The following is a 24,140-nucleotide window of genomic DNA, read 5'->3' as shown; positions in this document are numbered from 1 at the left end:
TCCTAAGCCGATTGTGATAAACAATCAAGAACTTTTTTTTTTTTGGTGAAAATTTGTGTGAAAATGCCAGTGTTTTGGTGAAATTTTTGTGTGAAATTGTGTGAAATCCATTTTGGTGAAAATGCCAGTGTCATATAAATCTAATTCTGGCAATTTCATTGAAGGAATGGTAATCAGATTCTTTCTATTCCGCGTCCTTGTAGAAACAATGCCGTGATTTTAATTAGTTTATTCTCCTGGCTGTTGGTGTTTCTTCTGGCTATGCTTGCGCATGTGTTTGTTGCTTCTATACGCTTCTGTATATACGTAAGATATAAAAAAATCTACAGCGTATTGATAATAACAGCAAAAGGTGTGAAAATGCACAGTAATGCTGCTTAGAACTATAGGGTCAACTGAGACGGTTGATTCGTTTAACGAAAAACAGATGCTCATTGAAGCGTTCGAGTTAGAATGAGCAGGTAACGTTTGCACACAAAAATGTCTTACATTTAACATGTTTACAATAATTTTAGTTACGTATAATTACGGCTATAAACTAATTTGGATTTCAACATTATCTGTAATAGGGGCTGCAACCGGAACGCAAAAATAGTCTATTATGACTATTTTGCGTTCCGGTTCTATTGCTACGAAGAGAGTACGACTGGCTTGCTGGTCGTTGGTTTTACCATTACAGTCCTTCGTGCATGTTTAACTAGCGCTGCTTGTTAAGCACCTAGCTAATTCTTATATATTCTAAAAAACGTACTTAAAAAAATTTGTTCTCTTTTAGGTGAAATGAACAAAAGATTCAAAGTAGTAGACTGCTTTCAGGGGTCTCCATATGAGCCGCTGTTTAAAGCCAATTTCTGTCAGTTATGGAGAATGCGTATTATAAGTAAATAAAAAAAAAAGAAATTTTTAATAAATAAATAAATTTGTTATAGGTAGTTAATAAATAAAATATATTCACGTTCATTTATGCTGCGCAATTTGTTCGAATATTGTACAATGATAGTGAGCCTTTATAGGTTACAATGGAGATCGGGGTTCAGAAAATCATCAGTCTTCTATTTTATTTTTTTATTTAATAGCCGATAAAGTGTACGGTGTTTGTATTGGGTTTTAGTTTCGAATTTAGTATGGTATGGCCTCACAGGACCGATAGACTGGGCCCTACCTTGTGGTCCTGTCTATCGGTCCTGTGAGGCCATACCATACTAAATTCGAAAATTGCTGTCATAGAAGCCTATTAGTAACTTTTGAATATTTCGGCCGTAAAATGCTTGTTGTGTTGTTTTTTTAATAGCGGTGTCAAAAATAATCTTTACTTTTATTTAGAAAATGTAAGACTAACTCGTTGTCAGCCGTCGAACACCACAGGTTTGTAAAGACGTTGCAAGAAGAATTGTATAAACTAGATGTGGCTGAGAAATAGTAACGGTCTTTTCTAAAAAAAAGCAATTAACATTGTAGAAAATTTTAATAGCACATTAGAAAATATATGTCACTGAGAAGGTATCGTGCTGCAGTATAAAATATAATAATATTTTATATAATGATCGTTTCAAAACGCCATATTAGAAAAGTGTTTTCGTTTTAGAACTTGCCCGCCAACTCACAGAAGTAAACAAAAATGCGTTAATTTCCAACTAACGAACGCGAGTCGAAAGTATTCGCGCAGTTCGATGAGGGCGTTCGCCATATATCAACTAATGTTGATTAAAAGCTATGCGAATTCATTAAATATTGCTAACATATTGTGTTATTAGCTATCACGTGCGCTACGTCAGTATGTGATAATAACAGGATGTCAGCACCAATATCGGAGAATGTAAGCGTACGAGAGGCTCAAAAAAAAATGACTAAAATCAGTAGTAATAGATAGGATTGGTAAAGGATCAGTTTTTTTTTTCTCCAAAACTTGATTTACATGTATCGGTGTTTTTTTTTGGCATTTCCGCATGTATTCCGTAGAGAAATTTAAAGCTGCAGTAGACCTTTAATTTTCTTCCGAAGCATTATTTTTATCATTTAATATATTATAAATATTCGTACCCTGTATTACAGCTAGCTACAATTTTGTTTGTTCGTGATGGGCTAAAATCCTTTGTAGCATAACCGTTTCCCCGTTGCTTGATATTCAAATTGTTTACTTACTCGAAACCTGTATACGTAAATATTCTGGATATTTAAAAATGCACATGATTGAAACGTATGCTTAGTGTCTTCGACAATGTTACTCTAAGTCAATTCTATAAACGGTTTGGACAATGATATGTGTTTATGGAACGATAGGCAAGACTTGACTAATCTTGACAAAGTGTTTTGGTGAGTTTTCAATAGATTTGCGTCACTTTTTATGCTTTCTGTAGTTTTTTGGGGATCACACGCTTTGATAAACAAACAACAAAAATAGCTGTCTCTTGTCATTAAATAAAGTCTACACCTTACACCTAAATTATTAATAATATTTTATTAAGTAGAACATTTTGTTTTTTCATATAATAACACACCAACAGACACGCGTCATACATTTAATTTTTTTTACAGTCTGTCTGACATCGAAAGTTGTTTCCTGGCTAAGCACCCCACAACTCCCGGTTTCTAAAGAGCTTTAGACTGCGACGGCAGTCATAAGGTGCGTACGCTGACCTCGTAACCATGCATCTTTCATTAATAACATTTTTCTTTTTCTTCATTAGGCCCTAAACGACCTGAACTCTCAGGTCGCACCAATCATTTTCTAGCATAAATTCATAGATTTTCTATTATTTGCACCTGCACCTTTAGTTGGCTTCACGTTACTGTCTAGTTTTCGCGTTGTGTGCTTTTCTTCCTTCTAGACCAACTACACTTCAACATTTTAATTTGCACACGAAATCCACACTGCGCAGATTTTTTAGTTATTTATTCATTTAATAATGCTAGTGTAGCATATGTCGTTAAACATTGTATAGATTCTTCTTTTTGCAAGCATTACCTCTATAAAACTGTTTCGCGCAGGTGTCCAGATTCGGGCACGCTATTCATAAAAAAAAACTGGTCTATGACATCGACTCGCTATTGCCTCAAGCATTACCAGGATTAAGGGCTTTTACCCTATAAAAGGAACACTAGGCATTGCTCGAGGTCAACACCATACCTCAACCAGTTAGCATGGATAAAATATCGTGTAAAATCTGAGAGACTTCTAGCATGTTCTTTTGAAATTGAAAAACGAATAGTTTAAGATAGCGTTCGGGCGCTAGCTTTCTTATTCTGTGCGCTGAAAATGTGTAACTTTGAATGTTCTGTTACAATTTATTTCAATAATTAAAAGCGTATGACACAATGATGTGCTGAAAGCGTATCTTGCATCGTTCTTTTCTTTCACAGCTTTCAACTTCAAAGTGTCTGTTGATCGAAATGGATGTGAACGAGATCCCTTTGGCCGGAGAAGAGAATCTCGACCTTGAGGAAGAGTTCATTGTCGGCAGTGAGGACAATACTAGAGCAACAGAAAGTGAGGTTTTGGATGAGAGGCAGAATTCGGTAGCTATTAGCGAAAACCTAAAGGCTGAGCAAGATCTTATTGCTAATGAACGGCAAAGCTCGACTACAAGAAGCAATGAAGCCGATGGCGTCGAGTTGACTGAATGCTTTGATTCTGCGAGCGCACCTGAAAGTCAAAATGGTTTGTTACTTCACAAAACACCATCGCGAGCTGCATTGAATGACGATAACAACAGTTCGGCTACCGTTCGTCACTGCTATTGTCAAACAACAAATATAGATCCACTGTCCATGGTTGTGTGTGAAGGATGCGGTCTTTATTTTCATCAGGATTGCTTCCATAAAGGACGTTTCTCGAGTTTACTTGGAGACAAGTTTTTCGAGTTTCTTTGCGAATCATGTGGGTCTAGCCAAGACGACAATAACACTCAGGGTCATGATAATCATCAAAGTAACGACAATGTTGAAAACCCCACGCCACTTTCAAAAGAACGCATCGTCCGGAAACCTCACACTTGGGTTACAGCTGTTGCTTTAGCTCTATTCAATCTACATTCGACACGTAGTCACGAGAGCCGTCAGGGATATTTCCAGTGGCGCGAGCAGGTGTGCCGTTATATAGAAGAGCGCTGGAACGAGTTTTTTTTCGACCGAAAGAAAGCACCGAAATGGCAAGGAGCAGTAGCTTGTACGTTATCAACAAATACGGGAGTACTTTTTCAAAGTGGAGTGTCCGAAATTGATGAGCAAGGATGGTGGAAGCTCATTGAAAACGTTCCTCCAGATCCCAAAAACCCAACACCTACGAGAGGCAGAAGAAGACGGGGACCAAGCGACGATGTACAATCGTCAATTGTCGAACTAGGCCCCAGAATACGAAAGAGACCCACTTTCGATGGGCAAATCCAACCTAGCATTATTACAAGCACTTCTAAGGATGGGCCGACAAGACGGGGGTTAGGATTTGCTATGAAGCCTGCCATCAAAACAGAAATATTGGAGTCCAGCACGTATAACGACATCGATTCAGCAGAGGATACAAGCCAACTGGATTCAACATGCAGTAATACAGGGGAGATCCGAAAAGCAATTGTTACTGCATCAGGGGATGGAAGCTTGTCCTCACAGCTACCAAATAAAACAGCAGGCACAAACCTTAATAGGCAGACACAAATCCGTTTGACACCAATGTCACATAAAAAGGAAAAACTTCTTTTGGGATCTCTTGAAGAACTAGTTGCTCAAGGAGTTAAATTCGATCAACGGGAACTAAGGTAGGTTTCCGTTAGTATTTTGCCGTTTTATACTTATAAAGAGTTTCGAATTGCAGTTTTCAGTAATCAGAGCGGCGTATCGGATATTGGACACAGTTGAAGATTTTGTGCAGTGGCTGATCTATGAAGTTGTTTATTTTACCATAGGTCCAGTTTTAAACAGCTCGCTTTGAGTTTATAAATCTTTTAGAAATACTGTTACACGTATTCCAAATTAGCATGCTAGAAAATTATTATAGCTAACTTTTATTTATATATTGACATTAAGAACTGAACATTTTATTGAGTGAATTAAGAACTGTAGCACGTCGTATTTCGTGCTTGTGCCTTCATAGGCCTTAAGGAGCCAATGTAGTGCATCATGTGTTGATGAATTCTCTGCGTCCCTTCTGTTTCTCTTAAAGGTTCCTGAACAAGCTCCGCATGCGTCATGTCAAAAGGGAAAAAGGCTTACGAATATTCGACTTAGACAAAGAGGTTTCACGTCTGTCGACCGGAGCTGATAACGATAGTGACATAATGCACGCAATGCTGGATCGGTTTGTTCACACGAACGTCATTGCGGCAACGTCCGTTTCAATGGTTGTCGCTGATGGCGGAAATATAAGGTTTGCCACGAAACTCCTTGGAAGCGAAGCATCCTGGTCCAAACTTAATGGGTTCCGAAGCCCGTACACGCAACGCTTTTTAAAGCCATTTATTTTTCGGGACATAAACCCTGATTATCCAAGGATTAAGTTACTGCAAGAGATTCATTCACACCCATTGAGTGCTGCATGTCGGCACGCAGGAGGTGAGATTGCTTACGAAATTCTCTCAGTTGACTTAGTGTATATACGGCCTGAACATATAGCTGTTATCAATTCAATTTGCCGTTCATTCTTCTGGGCCGGCATCGATATGACCGATCAATTAAACTACCCAGAATTTAGCGTAGTGGCGCTCTATGGCAAACTGATCATTGGATTCGCTTGTATGGCCCCTCTCGCGAACTGTAACGAGGCCTATCTAAGCTTTCTATGGACGCATCCGCACTTTCGCCGACGTGGATTAGCTCGATGCATGTTGTACCATCTTTCGCAGAGCTGTATGGGCCGTGATATTGTGCTTCATGTAGCAGCTACAAACCCAGCTGTGTTTCTTTACCAGAGTTTCAAATTTCGCGTCGAGAAAGTTTGTCTGCATTTTTATGATAAATACCTTTCGTTGCCAGTTGGCCGAAAGGACGGCCGTAGTTCGAACTCTCAGACTTCTAAAGAAGGCAGACATGCCCTGTATATGAGGCTAAAATGGTAATTTCTTTTCAATACAGAACTTAATTATTCATTTGGTCTTGAACAAAAGACGTTTCAAACAGTAATGGGTATTCCCAGTGTAATAACGTTGCTACGTTTTGTACATATGTCTATTACTATGTAAATTGTTGCTTACTTAGGGAAAACAGAGTAGCTTTTGTCAAAACATGTCTTGCTAGTTAGAGATTTTTCATGTTCAAAATCTACGTTACAAGTACCACAAATGAGTGTAAATCTCGGTGTATACATTATTGTAAATAAATAGACCTTTGAGACACTAAGACAATGTTGTACACGAAGAAGTTTACGTAGTAGGAACTCTCGGTGGTCATTTCTTTTGTTATCCTGTTGAGTTGTGTGTACCGCCAGAGGATTTTTATCGAGATGTTGGGTAGGTATAATGCATGTATGATTTTGCTAATAAATATTCCCTTGGATAGCCCGCTTTAATAGCGTGCACAGGTTTAACCATATGGGCCATTGATAACAAGTCTAAAATTAGCCCAATTTTATCGATGTTTATATTGACATTGCTTAAGCGTGAATCAGTCAAATATCTAGGATCCCCGTGCTTTTTACTCTATCGATTCGACGATAGAAGTAGCGTAACAATAGCCGCTTTTCTGACAATAGCGTTGATTTCCACCTGTTTCGACATTCCCCTTGGATTTGGGGCTAAAAGGGTGCTTCTTTGCAGCAGGTGAAAGCTTACTATAGGGGAGCTTTTCGTATAAAGCGGTCATTGGGGAAATTGGCTAATCTAGCGTGACTGTCCCAGACTGTCCCAGAGAAAGGTTCATTGAAGCTACTTCGCTAAAAGAATCATGCGTGTCGGAGAAAATCATATGTATCTTACAGGAGTAGTTGTCAGATTTTTTCCCTAAATCCTCGTAAGAACTAAAAATTTCATTAATAGGGACCAGAATCCATTATCATCCTGGTACTTAAGATCTGCGTTTTGCTTAGCTTTAGGTAGTGTGAGGCAATTACTATCTTCAGCAAAGAACTCATCAAGGTTGCAGCCCTATGTCAATACATCACTGAGCACTTCGAGAAGTGATGTCATACATTTTTTCAACATAGTACTCAGAGGTTAGCATCGAGTGGACGAATAGAAGTGATGCTCAGTTCATATATCAATTCAGCCTGTATATCTATCCCATAATAGCAACTATACAGTTTGCCATTTGCTTATTCGACTCTTATCGGCTATGTCTAAGCGGGTTTCGATAGCCACTGTATAAGTTAGGATGAACTTTGGTATTACCTCTCTGTAACTGACAAGACGCATTAATAGTGAATTTATTTTGGGGTTTGACGAATGAACTGGACGATTACTTATAAAGTCGCTATGACAGAGCTTGTTGGCGACAACGAAGCAGTTTCACTGCTGTTGTCTTTCTACTACTAGATTGTTGTTGGTCGACAGATTTCGGTAGAATCTGCAATTATTCGTTGCTTGAGACATGTGTGAAGACCCCTGTGAACATCAAGTTACGACGAGCACCAAAGGCAATTCAATTTGTAGTAGGACAGATCAAGATGCTACAGAATCCAATAGTAACAATAAGCGAGACAATATCGGACACGATTTAGGCTGTATAATTGTAGACGTCCATCCGCTAAACCCTGATGGCTCATGGGCTGACGGTGTTGGCCCTCAAACTTACGGACCTCTAGCCATGCCGTGGTACATAGCCCAGTCATGGGGGATGTCCAGCCATGACCAAGGATATTCGATTAATTCGTTGACCGATGTGTGTCCGTCAAAACTACAGGATCCTTGGAATTCGTTCTGGACTGAAAGCGTGTACTATGATTATTATACCGAGCCCTGGTAAGTGGGTGTGGCTTCTTCACTCCAATCAAACTATCGGTAGATTAAAATCGTTATGACGATGCCATTAGAACTAACGTGAGGAACCGGATCACTCAAGCACGAAATAGCCACGTTGACAGTGCACTTTAGCAATAAAATGTTTTTGGCTTCAGACCACATTTGTTCTTCATTCCAAAAGCCGTCACTCGGAAATGGTCCCAGTAGCCAGCTGATGATGAGTTAGATTTGTTTTAATCATGAAACGAGCTTTGATTTCGTAGGGGCTCATACTTGTTGTCCCTCAAGGTCCAAATGTCGATTCAATTATGGTCACTTTCTATTCGAGTAATTTAAAAGGGTAATCAAAAAATGGGTTATATAGATCTTTGATAGGCAAAACATGCTACGACGCGTCCCTTCGTAGATTCACCTTAACTAACGGAGTGTATGTGACATGCTGCTACATAATTTTTTGTCTTACATAGGACTCCGGTACGAGTGACTTTCCTGACGTTTCTCTTTTTTCAGAAATGTTTAAACTTAACCTAGTTTAAAAAAACTTCTTTCATTAAAAAAATACTCATTTTAACAATAGATGATGAATTTTTATTCATTTTATCTGATATTTCGCCGACGGGCTTTCTTGAGTCAAGTTTGTTAACCCTATACTTTTAGTATTATTATGTACACAAGTGGCTGCCTTCGAGATAGCCGGAAAAATTCACTCTGCAGTCATACCACTTTAAACAATAAGATCATCGCTATTCACTGGACGAGCAATTTTTCCGAATAGTTATTCAGCAATTCATTAAATAATTAGTTGCAAATATAGTGGTTGATTTCTTGTTAACTGAATACGTGTATATCGGAGAAAATGGAGGACAGGGAAAATGTTGCGTTATGTATATAATAGGATAAAAGACTCGCAAGCTCATAGTATTATAATTCATAGTTGACGTACCTATCAAATTATAGATATATCCGCGAAGCAACCATCAATTCTTCACACTGGTGTTGCCTGCCACAGAGAAGTCATATGTGTACCACACTTTGATCCGCATCGAACTGATCTGACGCCGCAGAACTGCTAGTATTATAGAACATCTATCCCAATGCAGTGACAGATGTGAACATGGGTAAAACTTGAGCCGACTTTGTGTTGTATTAAAATCAAAGAACTTGGGTGGAATGCAGCAAGACGAACATGGACGTATTTAAGTCTTTATAACTGATGGTACCTGTTTAAATGGCAATCCGTCGTAGATGGCGAGATGGCTTAAATGACAGCAAATGAGCCAGCCTTAGGTTTCCTCAACTCTAAGCTATAACTTTTTTCCGCTTGTGAATCAATCAGAAACAAAGGAGCAATTGAAGTGTAACGTCGTTGATAATCTTTGTGATGATCAAATAGCCAGGATATAGAGAAGTCCTCGATGTTGTTGTCGATCTACGCTCTCATCGTATCGTCCTGTTCGAGTTTAGATAATGAATGCCTTTATTGTTTTGTTATAATTTGTATATATTCCTTGGTCAATTAGTTCTGACAACAACCGTATCGGTGAAAAATACTTTATGCTATATAGTGTAAACTGCCGTATCCCATCGGGGAGTCTTCCGTGGCAAATTCGTATTCAACGTATTTATGATTGATGTTCCTCATAATGAACGTAGGTCTACACTGGTTGTGAAACCTCCTCTGTCATAAATGGCTAAGGACCCTTTAATGTATGGACGTTATGAAGATGTGCTTTAGTTGCGTTCAAATAGAACAGTTATTCTATCAACAACGTTCCACGGTGATTGCGGTATTTAGTACTTTGCTAAGCCATAGCTTTTAACGCAGACTATCATCGCGTTATCGATTAATTCCACGGTTGTTCATCGCACGTTAACGCAGTGCTGTCCAGGTATTCACTAAATTGATTCAAATTTAAGCTGTCTCCACAACAGTCAACTTACAAATGGAACATCGCATAAGTACTATAACAATTACAACACTTTTGCACGGTTATCGCCTATACGTATCATATGTTGCATAATGTAAAGTTTCGCTTCTCTGTTACCTGGGCTCATTGATACTTTTAGGGTTACTTCGATACCGACGTGATTAAGTCTCCGTGCAATGTATTGGTTAAGCATTTAGTCAAGTCTGAGTTCTACAACAATATTTACCTTGGACGGTAGTTGCTTTCCTGAAAATTTTTGTTCATCGAAGCTTTAGAAACGTATCTAAATCGTGGTAGGGCTAACTACGTCACTAATCCGAAACATGAAAAGGTAATTTTCAATAATCGAATAGAATAGAGATTTGAAGATGTGCTATTTTGTCGTTATGTCCTTCTGGATATATGCCTAATTTGAAAGCACAGGGGCCACAGCCAGTATGAGCTGTCTTATAAACATCCATGAAAGATAGGCGCAGCAAATAGTTTGGTATTTGAGCAATTGGAACTTATTCATTAGCCGTGAGTCATCTGAGTAGTATTGTTCTCCAATTGCGGTTCATCGATGTTCTTCGTGTCACATATGTTCTGGAAGTCATCAGTGGGAAGCGCTACGTTCACGTCGAATGTGACCAATTTGTCGGTGAACCACGAGTACGTATTGTCAAACTTGAAGATATCTGTGAAAATTAGAAAAAAAAACTTATGAATTGATGAAATTGGACTAAGCGACACTGTAAACACTAAAAAAATTTTCACTTGAGTGCCCGCATCAAACATGTTTTTTTTTGTCTAGTCACACTTTTCGTGCGCTATACGCTGTTGAATCAGCTGGGCTTGAGTCAGAGATCCATAGTATTTTGAAGAATATGAGTATAGCCTAGCCCATGATAACGAACTGTGTGCATATTTTTCATTTGCTGAAACGGCTTAACTAAAGAAAATGGTGTTGCCACAAAAAACCAAAGCACGAGGTTAATCAGTGTGTCCAATCGACCAAGTTTCAGAATATTCTACTACCAAAAAGAATGTAGCGTGATTTGCTATACAGCACTTAAGTTTTTCTCCTAAAAAAATTAGCTTTACGGTATCGGGCAACAAATGCATTTCCTGTTTTCGATGCCCATCGCATTAGGCCGGCTGCGCAATGTCGTACGGAAACCAGATGATACCCAATCTAGCACCTCTGAGAAACTGGGACTTGTAGTAGTCTAATAAATATGGTACCATTTCTCTTATAGAAACTCAATGTATGGTTCGTTTTGAAATTTTAATTCCGTAATTAGTAGTACAAAATGACGGAAAGCCTTTGACGTTTTCCTTTATTCTTTAAGAATAGAAACTGTAAGAATAGCTTATCCAATAACATTGCCAAACAACTATCTCCGTTCTTGTTTTTCTCCAACGACATATATCAGAAAGTTTTTTTATTTATTTATTATACGTATTATTTTAAGAAGGTACTCACGGACGCTGATCAGTTCTTTGTGCGGATGTCAAGCGCTCAGTCTGTGAAATGCATTGCCTACAGGCGTTGTATAAAAATAAAAAACGGTCGATAAAGACGTGCGTAAATCTATACGGCAAGACGAGGCACGGTCGGTCTGCAAAACATTCGTTGTAACCTGTCTTTTTGTTTAGGCGCTGCCTCCTGGCTTTCTGCCAATGAACACAATGATAAGCCGGGGACAGTGGTACAGCACGCAACTGAATGGAAGGAAATCCGTTAAGATGGACGTCGTTTTTTCCAACAGTTCACCCAAAATCCCGTCATTTTTTTCGATGCGAACTCGAACGGTACCAGGAAAGCAAATATAGCCTTGACAGATGTGAAATTTCCGTAAAGAAACGAGTTGGATTTTGCTTCTCTACAATTCCGAATTGCCGTTCATGTTCAGTGAGTTGCGGAAAATATAGTTAGCTGTCCCGTGCACACCCACCTTTTGAAATTTGGTCAAAGAGAGGATCCTGAATACGAACTACACTAAATGTATAACCCATGTTCATTTAGAAAATTTTCAAGAAAAATTTCATAGTATTAAAATTTTAAATCAAACCTCGTTTATCACAAAAATGAAGTAGCTCACACCGCCCCTATTTCATCTAGCTTTACCTTGCCCTGTAATTAAATATAACACCTAAGCACTACGTCTCTCAGTGCGATATGCTTTACAAATTTACAAAAAAAAAAAAGAAGTGTTTTACAAATGTATGTCTTACCGCTATTATACAGGAACTTTTGTCTTGTTTAACAATACATAATTATATGCATATTTCATTATATCGAACAACTATTATTATTAATGTATATTTATATGCAGAATCGTACGATCGATGCACTGAGTTTTTTTTTTTTATTAAAAAGCTACGTACAGAGCCCCTGTGCAGTACACGTGAAGAAGCCCTCTTCCGGGAGGACATGGCAGTCTACACGAGTTGAAGGTATACATTCCTCCACCGAGCCATCATTGCGCTGTAACATATTCGTGCAGTATGATTGTTAAGATTGGTAAAGGATAGTGGCATTGATTGAATATGTGTATTACCGTTAACCTTCACCGAACATAGTGTATAATTCAGATTTGAATTGTATTTCGTACTGATATCGGCAGAAGTAGTATTTTTATGCTAACGAAAAATCAGCACTAATTGTTAAGCTTGACTTAGATGGCTTTCTCACCCTTCTGCAGAGAGCGTATCCAAGATCGTGCCCGTTTGTTTTAAACGTCCAATTAATGATGCTTCCATCTTGTTGAACTCGTAGCTCAATTTTATGAGAGCTTCGCTTCGCGAGTCGAATCGTCTGCGAGTTCTCCGCGTTGAGAGTTGAATTTTGTCGGTAAAATTTTTCGGGAATAAGTCCCCCCTGTGATAACTAATAAGATCATAGCGGAACAACGCAGAGAACTTATTGAGTGGTTTGAACATATTGTAACTAGTTAACATTTTGTAACATTAGCTATCCTCTTTTTGTTCCAGACATGCAACACTAGATATGCATGTATACAAACCGCTACTGAACTGAAGCGTTAATTTCTGCTAGGTGACAAAAAATAGTTGCTGGAAGTATTACGTAAACCATGGTAATTTTTTTTATTTAAGAAAGGTACTCCGTGACTTATATATTTTGTAACTTCAATTCGTTTTAAACTAGCACGTTTGTGGTCGCCATAGTAGCGATCAACGCCATAAAAAATAGGATCTCATTCCACGTCGCTAAGAGACTCATTCGGCACATACGCAAGACGACAAAGGACCAATATTTTTGTGAACATGATGCAACAAAAAATGGTTTCTGTTCAAAATATGCGACTCGGTATATCCAGACCGATCCACCTACCCATTCTGAGCATTTAGGACAACCAGTTGGGCCGACTAGTGTACCGCCAAAATAAGCAGGCACCTGGTCCTTATCCATAGTCTTAAAAATCTCTTCTTTCCAGCCATCTGAAAAAAGAGGTATTATATTGGGTGAGCAATAGAACACGAACACGTATAAGGAGTCAACTAATAGGGCGAGCAAATACTTTGCTTACGTCAGCCATGGATCTAAGAAAAGACTTTAAGCACTGAAAGGCATACCAGTGCGTAAACACCTAAGGCACATTAGCAAAACAAATCATTGACTCCAAAAATGTTTGATCTGCTGTTTTCAGTAGTTACCTTCATATGAATAACTTCAATTCGGTATGGCGTCATACATTTGATCATTCTGTATTAGGACAACATTGCAGCTTAGGTACACAGGGTGTACAGAGTAATCCATCTAACGAACACGTTCTCTTCCGCAAAAATATTTTAATTAGATTTTGATTCTTTAAATAGTGACCGTTAACGGTATTGGTACCAATGACGTGTTTCAATAGTCCGTTTGATGAATTGCTTTCTGATCCTTTAATGCGTAAGTCGTTGCATTATGACATCACGCATCACATTGTTGAAACTCAAAAGACATCGGTCGGAGCGTTCATATGTTGAATATTGGTATAAGCTCATCTATCAAACGAAATAGTAACTTATTTTTGTAGTCTTTTTTCATGCGAGGACAACTGTTATTGATAAATTAAGCGAGATATAATTTTGTCATATCACCATTTATTTAGTCAGTGACACGATATCGTACGTACAATAACAATAATGCACGAGACCAGAAAAATAAAACATTTTTATAGCAAAGTAGGCTCAAGAAAAACCTGAGGCCTTAGCTTATGTTTAGATTGTAGCCTATTTACTCTTAGCTTCTGTCAACCCGGTCTTGAAGCATTCGTGTCTTAACCAAACAACACGACGTATTACGAGGAACATCAGGTGCAACTAGTAATCCAATATATAGTTGGAAAACATCTACTTCACGAGCAAAAATACTCCTCGTATGACACAGAATTGAAGTAGCTTCTTTTATCAACATTTGTTGGGTCATGTTAGGTGATGGTGTACAGGAATACCCTGCTCGCGCGGGACTTTTCACAACTACCCTGGAGTCAGCCAACACAAATTTCCTCCTGTAAATTCGAGTTCTGCAAAATTCCTTTTGTATTCTTTTGACATTTCTTCTATTTCAATATGACATGGACACGTGTCGTCGTGATGGTGCGTACTATACAATATTTACGCTAGTGTATCATAGGGTAGTTTTGAAAATCCTTAGCAAGTATAGTATCTTACTAAATATTTGGCTGGCATAATTTTGGAAATAAATTAAATTATCTTCTATCGCAGCACAAAGCCCAAGGACACAGTTCAAGGCTGACTGTGGGCATCCAGAATCTTTTTTTTCACTAACAAATCTTCACTTTTGGTGTTAATTTAGAGATAATGAGCCACAACGAATCAAGCTGCCACGGACACCATATAAACTACTGTGTAAACTACACTTGGATAACGAATCATTTCCCAATAGTTTCACTTTCTCTCAGCTTATTCTATTTTTTTTACCACTCTTCCATGTGTTCATAAATTACCTTACAGTGTGATATTTAACTTTCTAGTACACAGATGAGCTAAATAGATTAGGTGTGATACCTTTTCCAAAAATCTCGACTTTACTCGCGGTGCAATCGGACAGGAGTGGTCGCAGGATTTTCCAACAAAGCGGAAAGAACGAAGGTGCATTTACTATGTAGGCCTTCTTTAGCGTTTCTGGATAATTACTCTCATAGATGAATACTGCTCGCCCGATGAACCTGAAAAGAAAATATCTGTCATTGCTCTTGCATGACGGCGCAAGCTGCTTTAATGAGGCCGCAGACATGTTGTTCACGTAAGAAATGTTAATGTCTTAAGTACTTCTGAACTCAGGTCTATCATGTGAACTAAGCTTGTAAAATGTTAGGCATTTATAAGGTTCAATACCATATTTTCGCGATAGTGCCCTGGTAACGTGTTTGGTTACTGACCAAATGAGGATAGAAGTGGTCTAGGTCTAAATCTGGGCGTAGGGACGTTTATGTTGTTTTGTAAAAATTCGAGAAAAAGGAAAAGCGGCGAATATAATCATACTTCCAACTCGTGCTTAATCCTTCTAAATTTTGCGTATCCCTTCCCTTTTTCGGGATTTCGAAACTATGCTAGACAGAGATATTCAAGCCTGTTTTCAAGGGACAACTACGGAAAAAGTTAGGATTCAATACAGAAGAAAGTGGGCATTGATCTTGAGCGCTATGCTGGCTTTAAATGAAAGTGAACTAATGCGGTCCAGGCCCATGCCGCGATCAATCCCAGAAGCTAGTTTATGGTTAAAATGGGCCCTTGGACGTAACACTAGGCGTATTCATGAGCTTCAATCCGCATACGGAAGTACAATTACCAATAAGCCCACGACCTCATCTGTATTCAATAATATAATACCATAATAAGCTGCTTAATTATTGCTTGTGGTGTGAAGTTGTTATCTCTTTTTGAATTCGTTAGTATAGTTTGTCCTTATATCTTAAATTAGATGATATATAGAATGTTTTATAGAATGTCCTTATGTTCTTAGAATGGTCTATCGGCCTTGTGGATAGATCTTTGTTGTCGTAATGAAGAGCATAAATAGGGGTCCAGCTGCGAGGCTAAATTGAGTGCAATATGTTATTTTTATCCATGTATTGGCTATGAAGTAAGTTTGGAGTTTTGGTGAGGCCTGTTTTATTAATTTGCTTACATCTTGCACAGTTTAAATTTCTATAGAACAACGTGGTCGTTGTATATACGAATACAAAACTCTTTCGAATATAGGCTTTTCTTTTCCGCAAAGACAGAGAACAATTTAAACATCCTATTTTTACTGCAAGTTTTTACGACGACAGATTTCTTCGAGTAAATATAGCGCAACGTTTCATGACCTTACGTATGATAACAATAACTGCAATATATATAAAATGTCCCAAAAATATATACAGTTTCTGATTGGTTTCTCTTTTCAGAGTGTAAAAAACTAGAAATGGATAAATAGGCGACGAAAATGTGTACAACGAAAATGTAGCAAAGGTATAAAAACAATACAGCAGAAATCTACCTAAAATGAGGCGACTCACGACTAATCGAATAAGAGATGGGTTTAGAACGCACGGAACTGTTAGGGGTGTTCATGGCACGATTGGGAGGACTGAAAATATAATCAACAAGCTTCATCAGCCAAGAAAAAATACTGAAGAGCTATAGCAAGGCATACTAGAAGACTGCAAGACAATGAAGTCGTGAGTTTGGCATCAACGAATGAAGTACTATCGCATTTTAGGACGCTGTAAGCGGAGAAGTTATATTTTAACAATAATACATGCCACCAACGGACATCACTTGGACCACAAAAAATTGTTTTGCAAATGGTACCTTAAAGAATTTGAACAGAATTGCACTTCTTGGAATACCATAAATTCATAGGTTATGCAAGACTGTCATATAAATTTTTCAGTAGTTACAATGCGATGCTTCAGCTAAAAAACTAAATAGGCTATTTTTCTGACGCTACCATTATTGGTGCCAGTTATTTGAGTTTATTGTAGGGATCCATTTTAGCGCGCATGTGGGAGAATGGAAAGTTCTAACAGAACAAAGCACCTGCACACTATAATCGTCATTCAAAGACATATCGTGAGAAAATATTTTAAACATATGGGCTGGACAAAGGGGCCCTATAGAATACCGTGCCCGTTTCCCAGGTTTGATGCCAATAGACTTTCTTGGAAAAATATCTTCACGAAAAGTCTGAGTCAGAAAACCGACGGTAATCGAAAGTTTATCAGCCGCAATAAAGTAACAAAGTGAAATGCAACTAAGATTTTATTTCATTCATGGAATGAGAGACCACCGTTGCCAGCGCGGTAAGAGCAGCGATAATTTCGAAAATCAGCGTCATTGCAGGAAGATCTTCTGCAGCTTGAATATGAATTATATGCAAATATAAATTAAAGTTATAATCATTCAAACTAAGTATGCATTTTTTTGGGCCAACCTGTACATATGTACTTGGTTTTGCGGCTCTTGTAGTATTTGCCCTACCTGCGGACCACCTTTGAAACAATCTGTTTCATGCTGAATGTTGAAAAGTCCACCACAAAGACGCGACGTTCGACCTTACGATTTAACTGAAAGTGATAGTAGATGGAAAAACATTATGGTAAGTTCACAATTAACGTTCGAGCGACAGACACTGCTCATACTGAAATTCAGACGCGCTTCTTAATGTTGAGATTTGTTTTTGCTAAATAAATATGCACGTAAAATATCCTTAGCTCGACAAAGGTCTCCAACATAAACAGCTGCTAGTAAGTGGTTTTGTATAATGCCTTATATAAATTTCAGCCCTTGTAAAAAATACATGAAGATATTTATTTCACAGACATATTCCCAGGTTCCTATACGATCGTTTTCGAACTCAGTAAACTTGAATTTTCCGTTGTCTTTTTTGGATTGTTGGAAACAGGTGTTTTCTTTGTCGCAGGAGTGCCAGAAAAATATCATAGATCGCGAGTGTTTCTGCAATAATAATACACATTATGATAGGTAAACAGGTGCATCATCGCTCAAATGTCGGGCGTTTTTTTTGCTTTTTTTGCAGTGTCTATGATTATTATTATTTGAAAACAGGTGCTCGGAATCGCCTCTTCCATATGGCAGCATATTCGTACACCTATGTGACGTTACCTTTAATAGTCCGTTGAAATAAATCCGACGCCTCGTTTGGTGCGTTAAAGTTTTTGTGAAATAGTTGTTAAGACGTCTGCATTTTCTCGGAGTTCAAATCTTTCAGCGCAACGCTGGTTGTGTCTTTTCGTTTCTATATGATATTTTAAAATGGTCCGACATGACTTGAATGAGACGTCTAACTTTTCTGCAGGCTTTTTGGGGATGATTCGACAATCCACTGATGTAAGTTGTTTTGCTCCTTCCACTTCCGTACTCCCTGCGACACATTGGCCGGACTGAAGATTGTGTTTGAGATTCTTCCATGCGTCGCGAAACCTTTAATATCGTCCGACACCAGGCATTGACTTACATATGGTCTCAGAAGTTTTCTCTAGCACGGACATTGTATGTGAGTACTTGATTTAGTCCTTTACAGAGGACAGCGTGCACATCGTCATTTTTTTTAAGAGACTCAACGTGGCCGAATAGAAGTTACATTAAAGAGTCTACAAAAGACTAGTGTTAAAATTGGCGCGCAGATAGGACGCGAGGAAACCTTTAGCCAATAAAAGTTGGAGCAGCCTTGATGCCTTTTTGAGCCAGTGGTAAGCTATTTAAGCATCATTTTGGCATGAAATAATATCTCATATTGTAGATGTGCTGCGCAATATTATAAAGCTGTTCGAAGCGAACTGGGAAGACTTTGAAATCGAATAACTTTTGAATTACTAGCTGTCTTCTAGTTTGCTCCTCTAATTTGCAAGTGAAAATTGGTTGAGTTTACTGTACAAGAAATGAGCTCATAAGAAGAAATATTTTTCAGTTGAAGAATCATCTCTCGGTGGTCACGTTTTTGTTCCTTGAAGGCCGTAGCGTTGCCCAAATCTATGGAAAATTGGTAAATATTAGGCGAGAAGGCTCTAAGCGAAAATGCAGTACGTGAATGGTGGTGACCAGATTTCGGAACCTGAAGGACAAAAATACACAACCGCGATCAAGAAGCTTTTTACGAAAGCAAGGTTTCGAGTGTAAGGGCATTGTCAGCAGCGACTGGCATTTCACACGCAACGCGTTAGAGAGTTATAATATAAAAACTAATGCATAAAAAGTGAATTTACTCCAGGGCAGTTGAAAATGCGCGTCCTGTTCTTTACGTGCAATTTGCGGAAATTTGTTTGCCAGGAAACGCACCTCGAGCATACGGCCGTCATAGACGAAGGCCATTCAGTCTGTAACGCCTTCGCCAGGCGAGAGATTGGTGTTTTTCTAGAAAGAAACCAAGTTGGGCTTTGTCAACTGGGTTCGGGCATGCGGTGATGCTTGTATTTGCAGTGGACAAAAAGACACCTGCCTTAAATGAAACAATGAATGCAGCCCGTTCTTTCGGGTTCCTAGACTCATTGCGCGGTAACCGAAAGCTTGCGGTCTGGTCATTTGATTATAAAGCTTTTTTATGCCCGAAAAAAGGCAACCGTTAGGCAAGCATATTGCATTTCCGATTTACATCGAGAAGATATAGAGAGGGAAATTATATATGGGAACGCGAGTGCCAATTGTATGGCTGTCCAGGAGCTAGTCAAATTCGTGAACAACTCTAATACACATTAAATCATCATTTTAGCCTAACTAGCCCAAGAGATAGTTTAAAGTTCGCCGGATTCGTCTGTAATAGCATAAAATATTCTTTACAATATACCAAGATGGCTAGTTCGTGCATAGAATATGTATTTCTTGACGTATCTATGTTATATTCGGAAAAGATAGTAAGTTTGTAACGCGTTTTATTTGAAAAATGAAGATAAAGGTTACAACATTTTGATGTAGTCTTCAATCTCAGTCTCAGGCATTAATAGCTATGCCTGAGACAGGTTGTAACTTAACACAATAGAACTCTTAACTGCTGAATTTCACGAGTCCTGTTTGAAACATTGGCAAGCCTTGGCGTATTACTTGTCACATATGCTTCATTGACCTACATACATGGACCTAATGGAGACCTTATTTAGTGATCAAAATCCTTCGTGAATCGATGGCGGTGGCATTGGGACGATGGGCAAATTTATCCGCATTCACCCTCAAGTTGAATGCTGAAGCAACCGTACAGAAGATAAATAGAAGCGCGAGGCGCCTCATAACAAGTTCGAAACTAATCAATGCTTAGTTTAATCTTTTCTCCGGACGAAGCCCCATGGCAAGAACGAAAGAAGAGAAAAAGACGCTTTGAGAGGATCGTCTAAAAGAACAGGTGTCTCATTCAAAAAAAATCCGACAAAATTTTTTTCTCGCTTAATTACTTCTTGTAGCAGTCATACATATAGAAACTATATGTTCGCGCTGTCAACGTATCCATTCACACATTCGTATGCCTGCATAAGAGTAAAACGCGTACTATCGATGAAGCAGTAAGTTGGCCGTTCAAACTAGTCATGTCTAAGATCCACGTTTAGGGCTAGATACGGGCGTTGTAAACGATAAACAAGAAAACTGTAGACGGACGACAGAGAGACAACTCGAACAGAGGCTAATGAGGAAAACGACAACCTGATACTGTTTTTTTTTTTCTAAAAGACTATGTTGATACTTTAGAGTACTTGTTGTAAGTGTGCGTCAAATGAATACTCGTATTTAATAGAATATAGATTCTTTATAAATGAAGAAAATCAATCACACAAAGCTATCTAAAAGATATGAAATTCTTTAATAACATTGTAAAGTGTGGTAACTTTTAGCTAAAGCAATGGCAAATATTAAACATCGACAAGTGCGTTTGGAAAACCGTACGACTATCATGTTTTGCTATAACTATATAACGGTGCGTCACCTAGGTGGAACGGTTAGTTTCAAGCTCTACATTGCTTTCAGTCCGTTGAGAGCGAACCACTTTGTTGGAAAGCCGTACCTTGACACTCTGCTGATGCATATCCTCATTACAAAGCTCCAATAGGTAAATTATATGGTTCGTAAGTTCCCTCGGGGTCAAGCATTCTAACATTCCACGCATGTCGAAGTCGCCAGCGCAGAATACCCACACGGGACAGCCCTCATGGTCATGACCAGTGATGCCCCCGGGGGTATACTTTTCCAGCACCTGCAAATCAAGCGAAGAAAGTTCGTAGCTATGAGCCAAACGAGGCAGATGACACACGCAGTGAATCCATAATGAATATAGTGAATGATATACGTTGAATTTAGCAGGCTTATAGGATCCAGCTCTCTGTTGACAAAAGCAATACATTAATATATCAACCCATGCAAAACAACTAAGGTCCAACATTGTATAGGTACGTTGTGCAGCCCTATTAATATTAAGACAGACAATTTTAGGTTCTATTTTTGAAGATCTTCTAAAATCTACGATTTACAGTGCCTGCTCCAGCATCATCTAAGATAGCGAGGGGTTTTCGTACACGTGGTAATGCTGAGTACGTTTGGGTATACGGAGATTCAAAGGGGTAAGTCAACATCACGAAAACTTTTTTATTTATACAGAAATTGACGTCATTCATAGTGATAGCAGACGGTCAGAAGCATGGATTGCTGCAGAATCTTGCTGCTATAAGTGGTCAAAAATGAAGTCGAACTGAATTTGCAAATAAGTAAGGTTGTAATAACTATACTCATAGCAACAGTAGTAGTCCTATCCTTTGGCTTCTGCTGTTCGTAACAAATATGTTACTGTAGTTTAGTTTCACTATATAGATATGTGCCTATATTTAGAGTTGGTCTCAATTTGCAAATGACAAACTTCGCTTGTTCGAAAGCTTCCGTTATTCATTTTCATTAAATTTCTAATGGCAAAATAGGAGGCACTGCTTGACCGTGGCGCATCGGTCCTGCGCCTTGGCCTGTATTGGCGATCGCTACGTACCAAATCAGTCGTTGCCAAAAAAAAAAAACTAGAATTCGTTTGAAGGTGATCTGCTGTGATAACTAAAAACATATTTTTTTTTTGGCGAGTACGGCACCTGGTAAAGGGAATGTCTTCTCTTGCACCCTTAGATATTTATATAAACGAAGGGAATTTTTCCATTTCGAAAATTGGCTGACGTGCTTGATGGGAAAACACTATTTCGAAAACTGTATTTTCGCCCTGTTTTCATGAATCATATATAGACCATATATTGTGGCTGAAAGAAATAGGAACCTCCGTACCTGTTCTGTGGACTTCACAGAGACGTAAATGGCCTATATGTATGTGCATTACTAAAGACAGATGTTAGCTGTTTTTTTTATATTGAAGTTCATCTTATTGATGGATTCCACAGTTGTCGAGCACTTGTGTCAGAGGATTGAGTATGAATTAAAATTTCCACTTGTAAAGATCAACGAAACCTTGTGCTAGTCCTATTGATCTCTCGCAGGACAATTAATTAAGCTGAACTATATTCCCATGCAGATTGGCGCTTGGCGCTATTATTTGCGGGTAAAATCATAACTAAATCGCGACATTTTGCTTTGCTCTTCCCTACATCTGCGAAGTTTGTAAATACGATTCGGGTGCTAGTGGGAACGATGATTGACTTGCTCTTCACATTGCACGGGTGGAAGAAATTTGGTTTGTTTGTCTAGTGGCGCTTGATTTAGAAAACAGCAGATTTTGAGACTGTGCATGACAATTATTAAAATTTATTTATCGGGTCTCTTATTGTTACATTTCGTTAGTTTTATAATTAAATATATCATTTGTATGTTTGTCCGTTGTTTCCTCGATGATACTTACCTGTTGAACATTTAGAGACACTGTACACACTTTGAAGTAGACATTTGGCAAACGACTCATCAGTAAGAAGCTAGTCTGAGTTTGTTTAGACTTTTCTAAGCAAATTTTAGGGTTGTGAGGAATTACCGTGTGTAAAAACGTAGCGTGATTGCAGCTTTGGGATTTCTCAAGTTGCTTGTGTAATTTTAGAACGGAAATTAGGAAGTTGAAGATCACAGGAAGAGTAACCACGCCTGAAAGCCCCAGACGGAAAAATGAGCTGCCGTTATCACGGAAGCTTTGGAGCAAAACAACGTTGCTGCTCACCAGCTCCGTACGGGTTTTTTGAAGCGTGTGTTATGGAATTGCAATAAAGACAATGAGGATGAAGAAAAAGGGCAAACAGCGGGTTCTTCACGAACTGAGTCCAGGGAGGATGAAGGATTTACGTTTGCTCTGTAGCATATGTAGTTCTTGAAGGGAAGGAACCGGCCAGCTAAACGACCGTCTGTTATTGCTATGTGGTTATACTGCTTTAGGCATCACAACGTACGACAATCATCGGCGTTCGGGTTTCTCTTGCCCTGTCAAGGTCATCAAGTCCTTCGTTGTCCAGTTGAAAGCGAAGAAAAAAGAGAAAGAAATCGGTTTTGACTTGTTCTTACTGGTTTCAAACCGGTAAAGCTCAGAGCATTTCTCTAACGAAAGACGTTCTAACCTTAATAGCAGAAGAAAAGAGTGACCGTATTCCTAGAGTAGCCAAGACTAGAGGACCGAGCGAGATGAACGTGTGCGAAAGGGGTTGTGTTTTCGCTAGATTCTTGACAGAACCGAAATTTCGCAACTATTTATCCTTGAATGCAACGTAACACAGCGAGAAATAGAGAGCATATCCAGCTCCCTTATCGACACGTTACGGCCATTTCAAGCGGATGAAACTAACGAGATGATGGTGCTACTCATAGTCAATCGGATCGAATGTAGCTTGTATATCTCGTGCTGCCGCTAGTTTTACCGACTATGTGGTGCGTCTTGGTGACCGACATCCGTAGCTGTTCCTTTGCGAGGCGCCTGGCCGATTTTGTGCCCTGTCCCTCAGCCCATCACCGCAGTCTCATGATTACAGCCATGCGGCCCTAAAGAGCTGCCGTGGCCGTACACGCAAGTATGAACGAGCCCGTCCATGAACAAGAAATGGATCCAACCGCCATTTCCTGCACACCCAATAGCTCAGGCTGATGGAAATTATTGTGATCCCAAACGCTATGCCACTCAATGAATACATCCTGGCGTTATATCGTCAGCAGATACAGCCTCTCAAACCCATGACCGTATACAGATGACCCACATAGCAAGGCAACCAGGGCGGTCTTCTTCGCAGCACCAAATTCGAAACCAGATCCAACGCAAAAAAACTATATATATACATAAAGTTATTCGACATAGAGGTAAACAGGTACAGCGATATCAAACAGCGCAAACGGAGACAAGCACTATTACATAGCGTAAACTAGGCGTAATACA

The 24,140-nt window shown here is 38.9% G+C and overlaps 2 protein-coding genes across 16 annotated transcripts in view; one reads left to right on the top strand and one right to left on the bottom strand.

Annotated features, from left to right (window-relative positions):
- The first annotated feature begins 1,644 nt into the window (after positions 1-1,644).
- Atac2 (Ada2a-containing complex component 2) overlaps positions 1,645-24,140 on the top strand; it is a 93,560-nt gene continuing 71,064 nt past the window's right edge. For 9 of the 14 annotated variants that reach the window (XR_015324699.1, XR_015324701.1, XR_015324697.1 and 6 more), the window contains exons 1-3: positions 1,645-1,816; positions 3,361-4,751; positions 21,282-21,369. Coding sequence is in view for 4 of the 14 variants with exons in the window: in XM_022798017.2 (XP_022653752.1) it covers positions 1,793-1,816; positions 3,361-4,751; positions 5,156-6,047 (2,307 nt within the window). In the remaining 10 variants the exon portion in view is untranslated. Of the gene's footprint in view, positions 1,817-2,535; positions 2,624-3,360; positions 4,752-5,155; positions 8,038-16,215; positions 17,064-21,281; positions 21,370-24,140 lie in introns of those variants that run through there. The other 5 variants (XR_015324694.1, XM_086984901.1, XM_022798018.2 and 2 more) reach the window with 4 other exon arrangements.
- The window catches only part of LOC111247290 (SEC14-like protein 2), a 41,060-nt gene continuing 25,368 nt past the window's right edge, over positions 8,449-24,140 (bottom strand). The window contains exons 3-9 of one of the 2 annotated variants that reach the window (XM_022798019.2): positions 20,817-21,005; positions 17,291-17,376; positions 14,831-14,991; positions 13,149-13,255; positions 12,489-12,683; positions 12,182-12,281; positions 8,449-10,488 (exon numbers count right to left, since the gene is read on the bottom strand). In XM_022798019.2, coding sequence (XP_022653754.1) covers positions 10,325-10,488; positions 12,182-12,281; positions 12,489-12,683; positions 13,149-13,255; positions 14,831-14,991; positions 17,291-17,376; positions 20,817-21,005 — 1,002 coding nt within the window. In that variant the 3' untranslated portion in view covers positions 8,449-10,324. The remainder of the gene's footprint in view (positions 10,489-12,181; positions 12,282-12,488; positions 12,684-13,148; positions 13,256-14,830; positions 14,992-17,290; positions 17,377-20,816; positions 21,006-24,140) is intronic. The other variant, XM_022798022.2, reaches the window with a different exon arrangement.

This window comes from Varroa destructor, unplaced genomic scaffold (genome assembly GCF_002443255.2).
Source record: "Varroa destructor unplaced genomic scaffold, Vdes_3.0 BEIS01000003.1, whole genome shotgun sequence".
NCBI classification, from domain to species: Eukaryota; Metazoa; Arthropoda; class Arachnida; order Mesostigmata; family Varroidae; genus Varroa; species Varroa destructor.
This window is presented reverse-complemented; position numbering and strand designations above follow the sequence as displayed.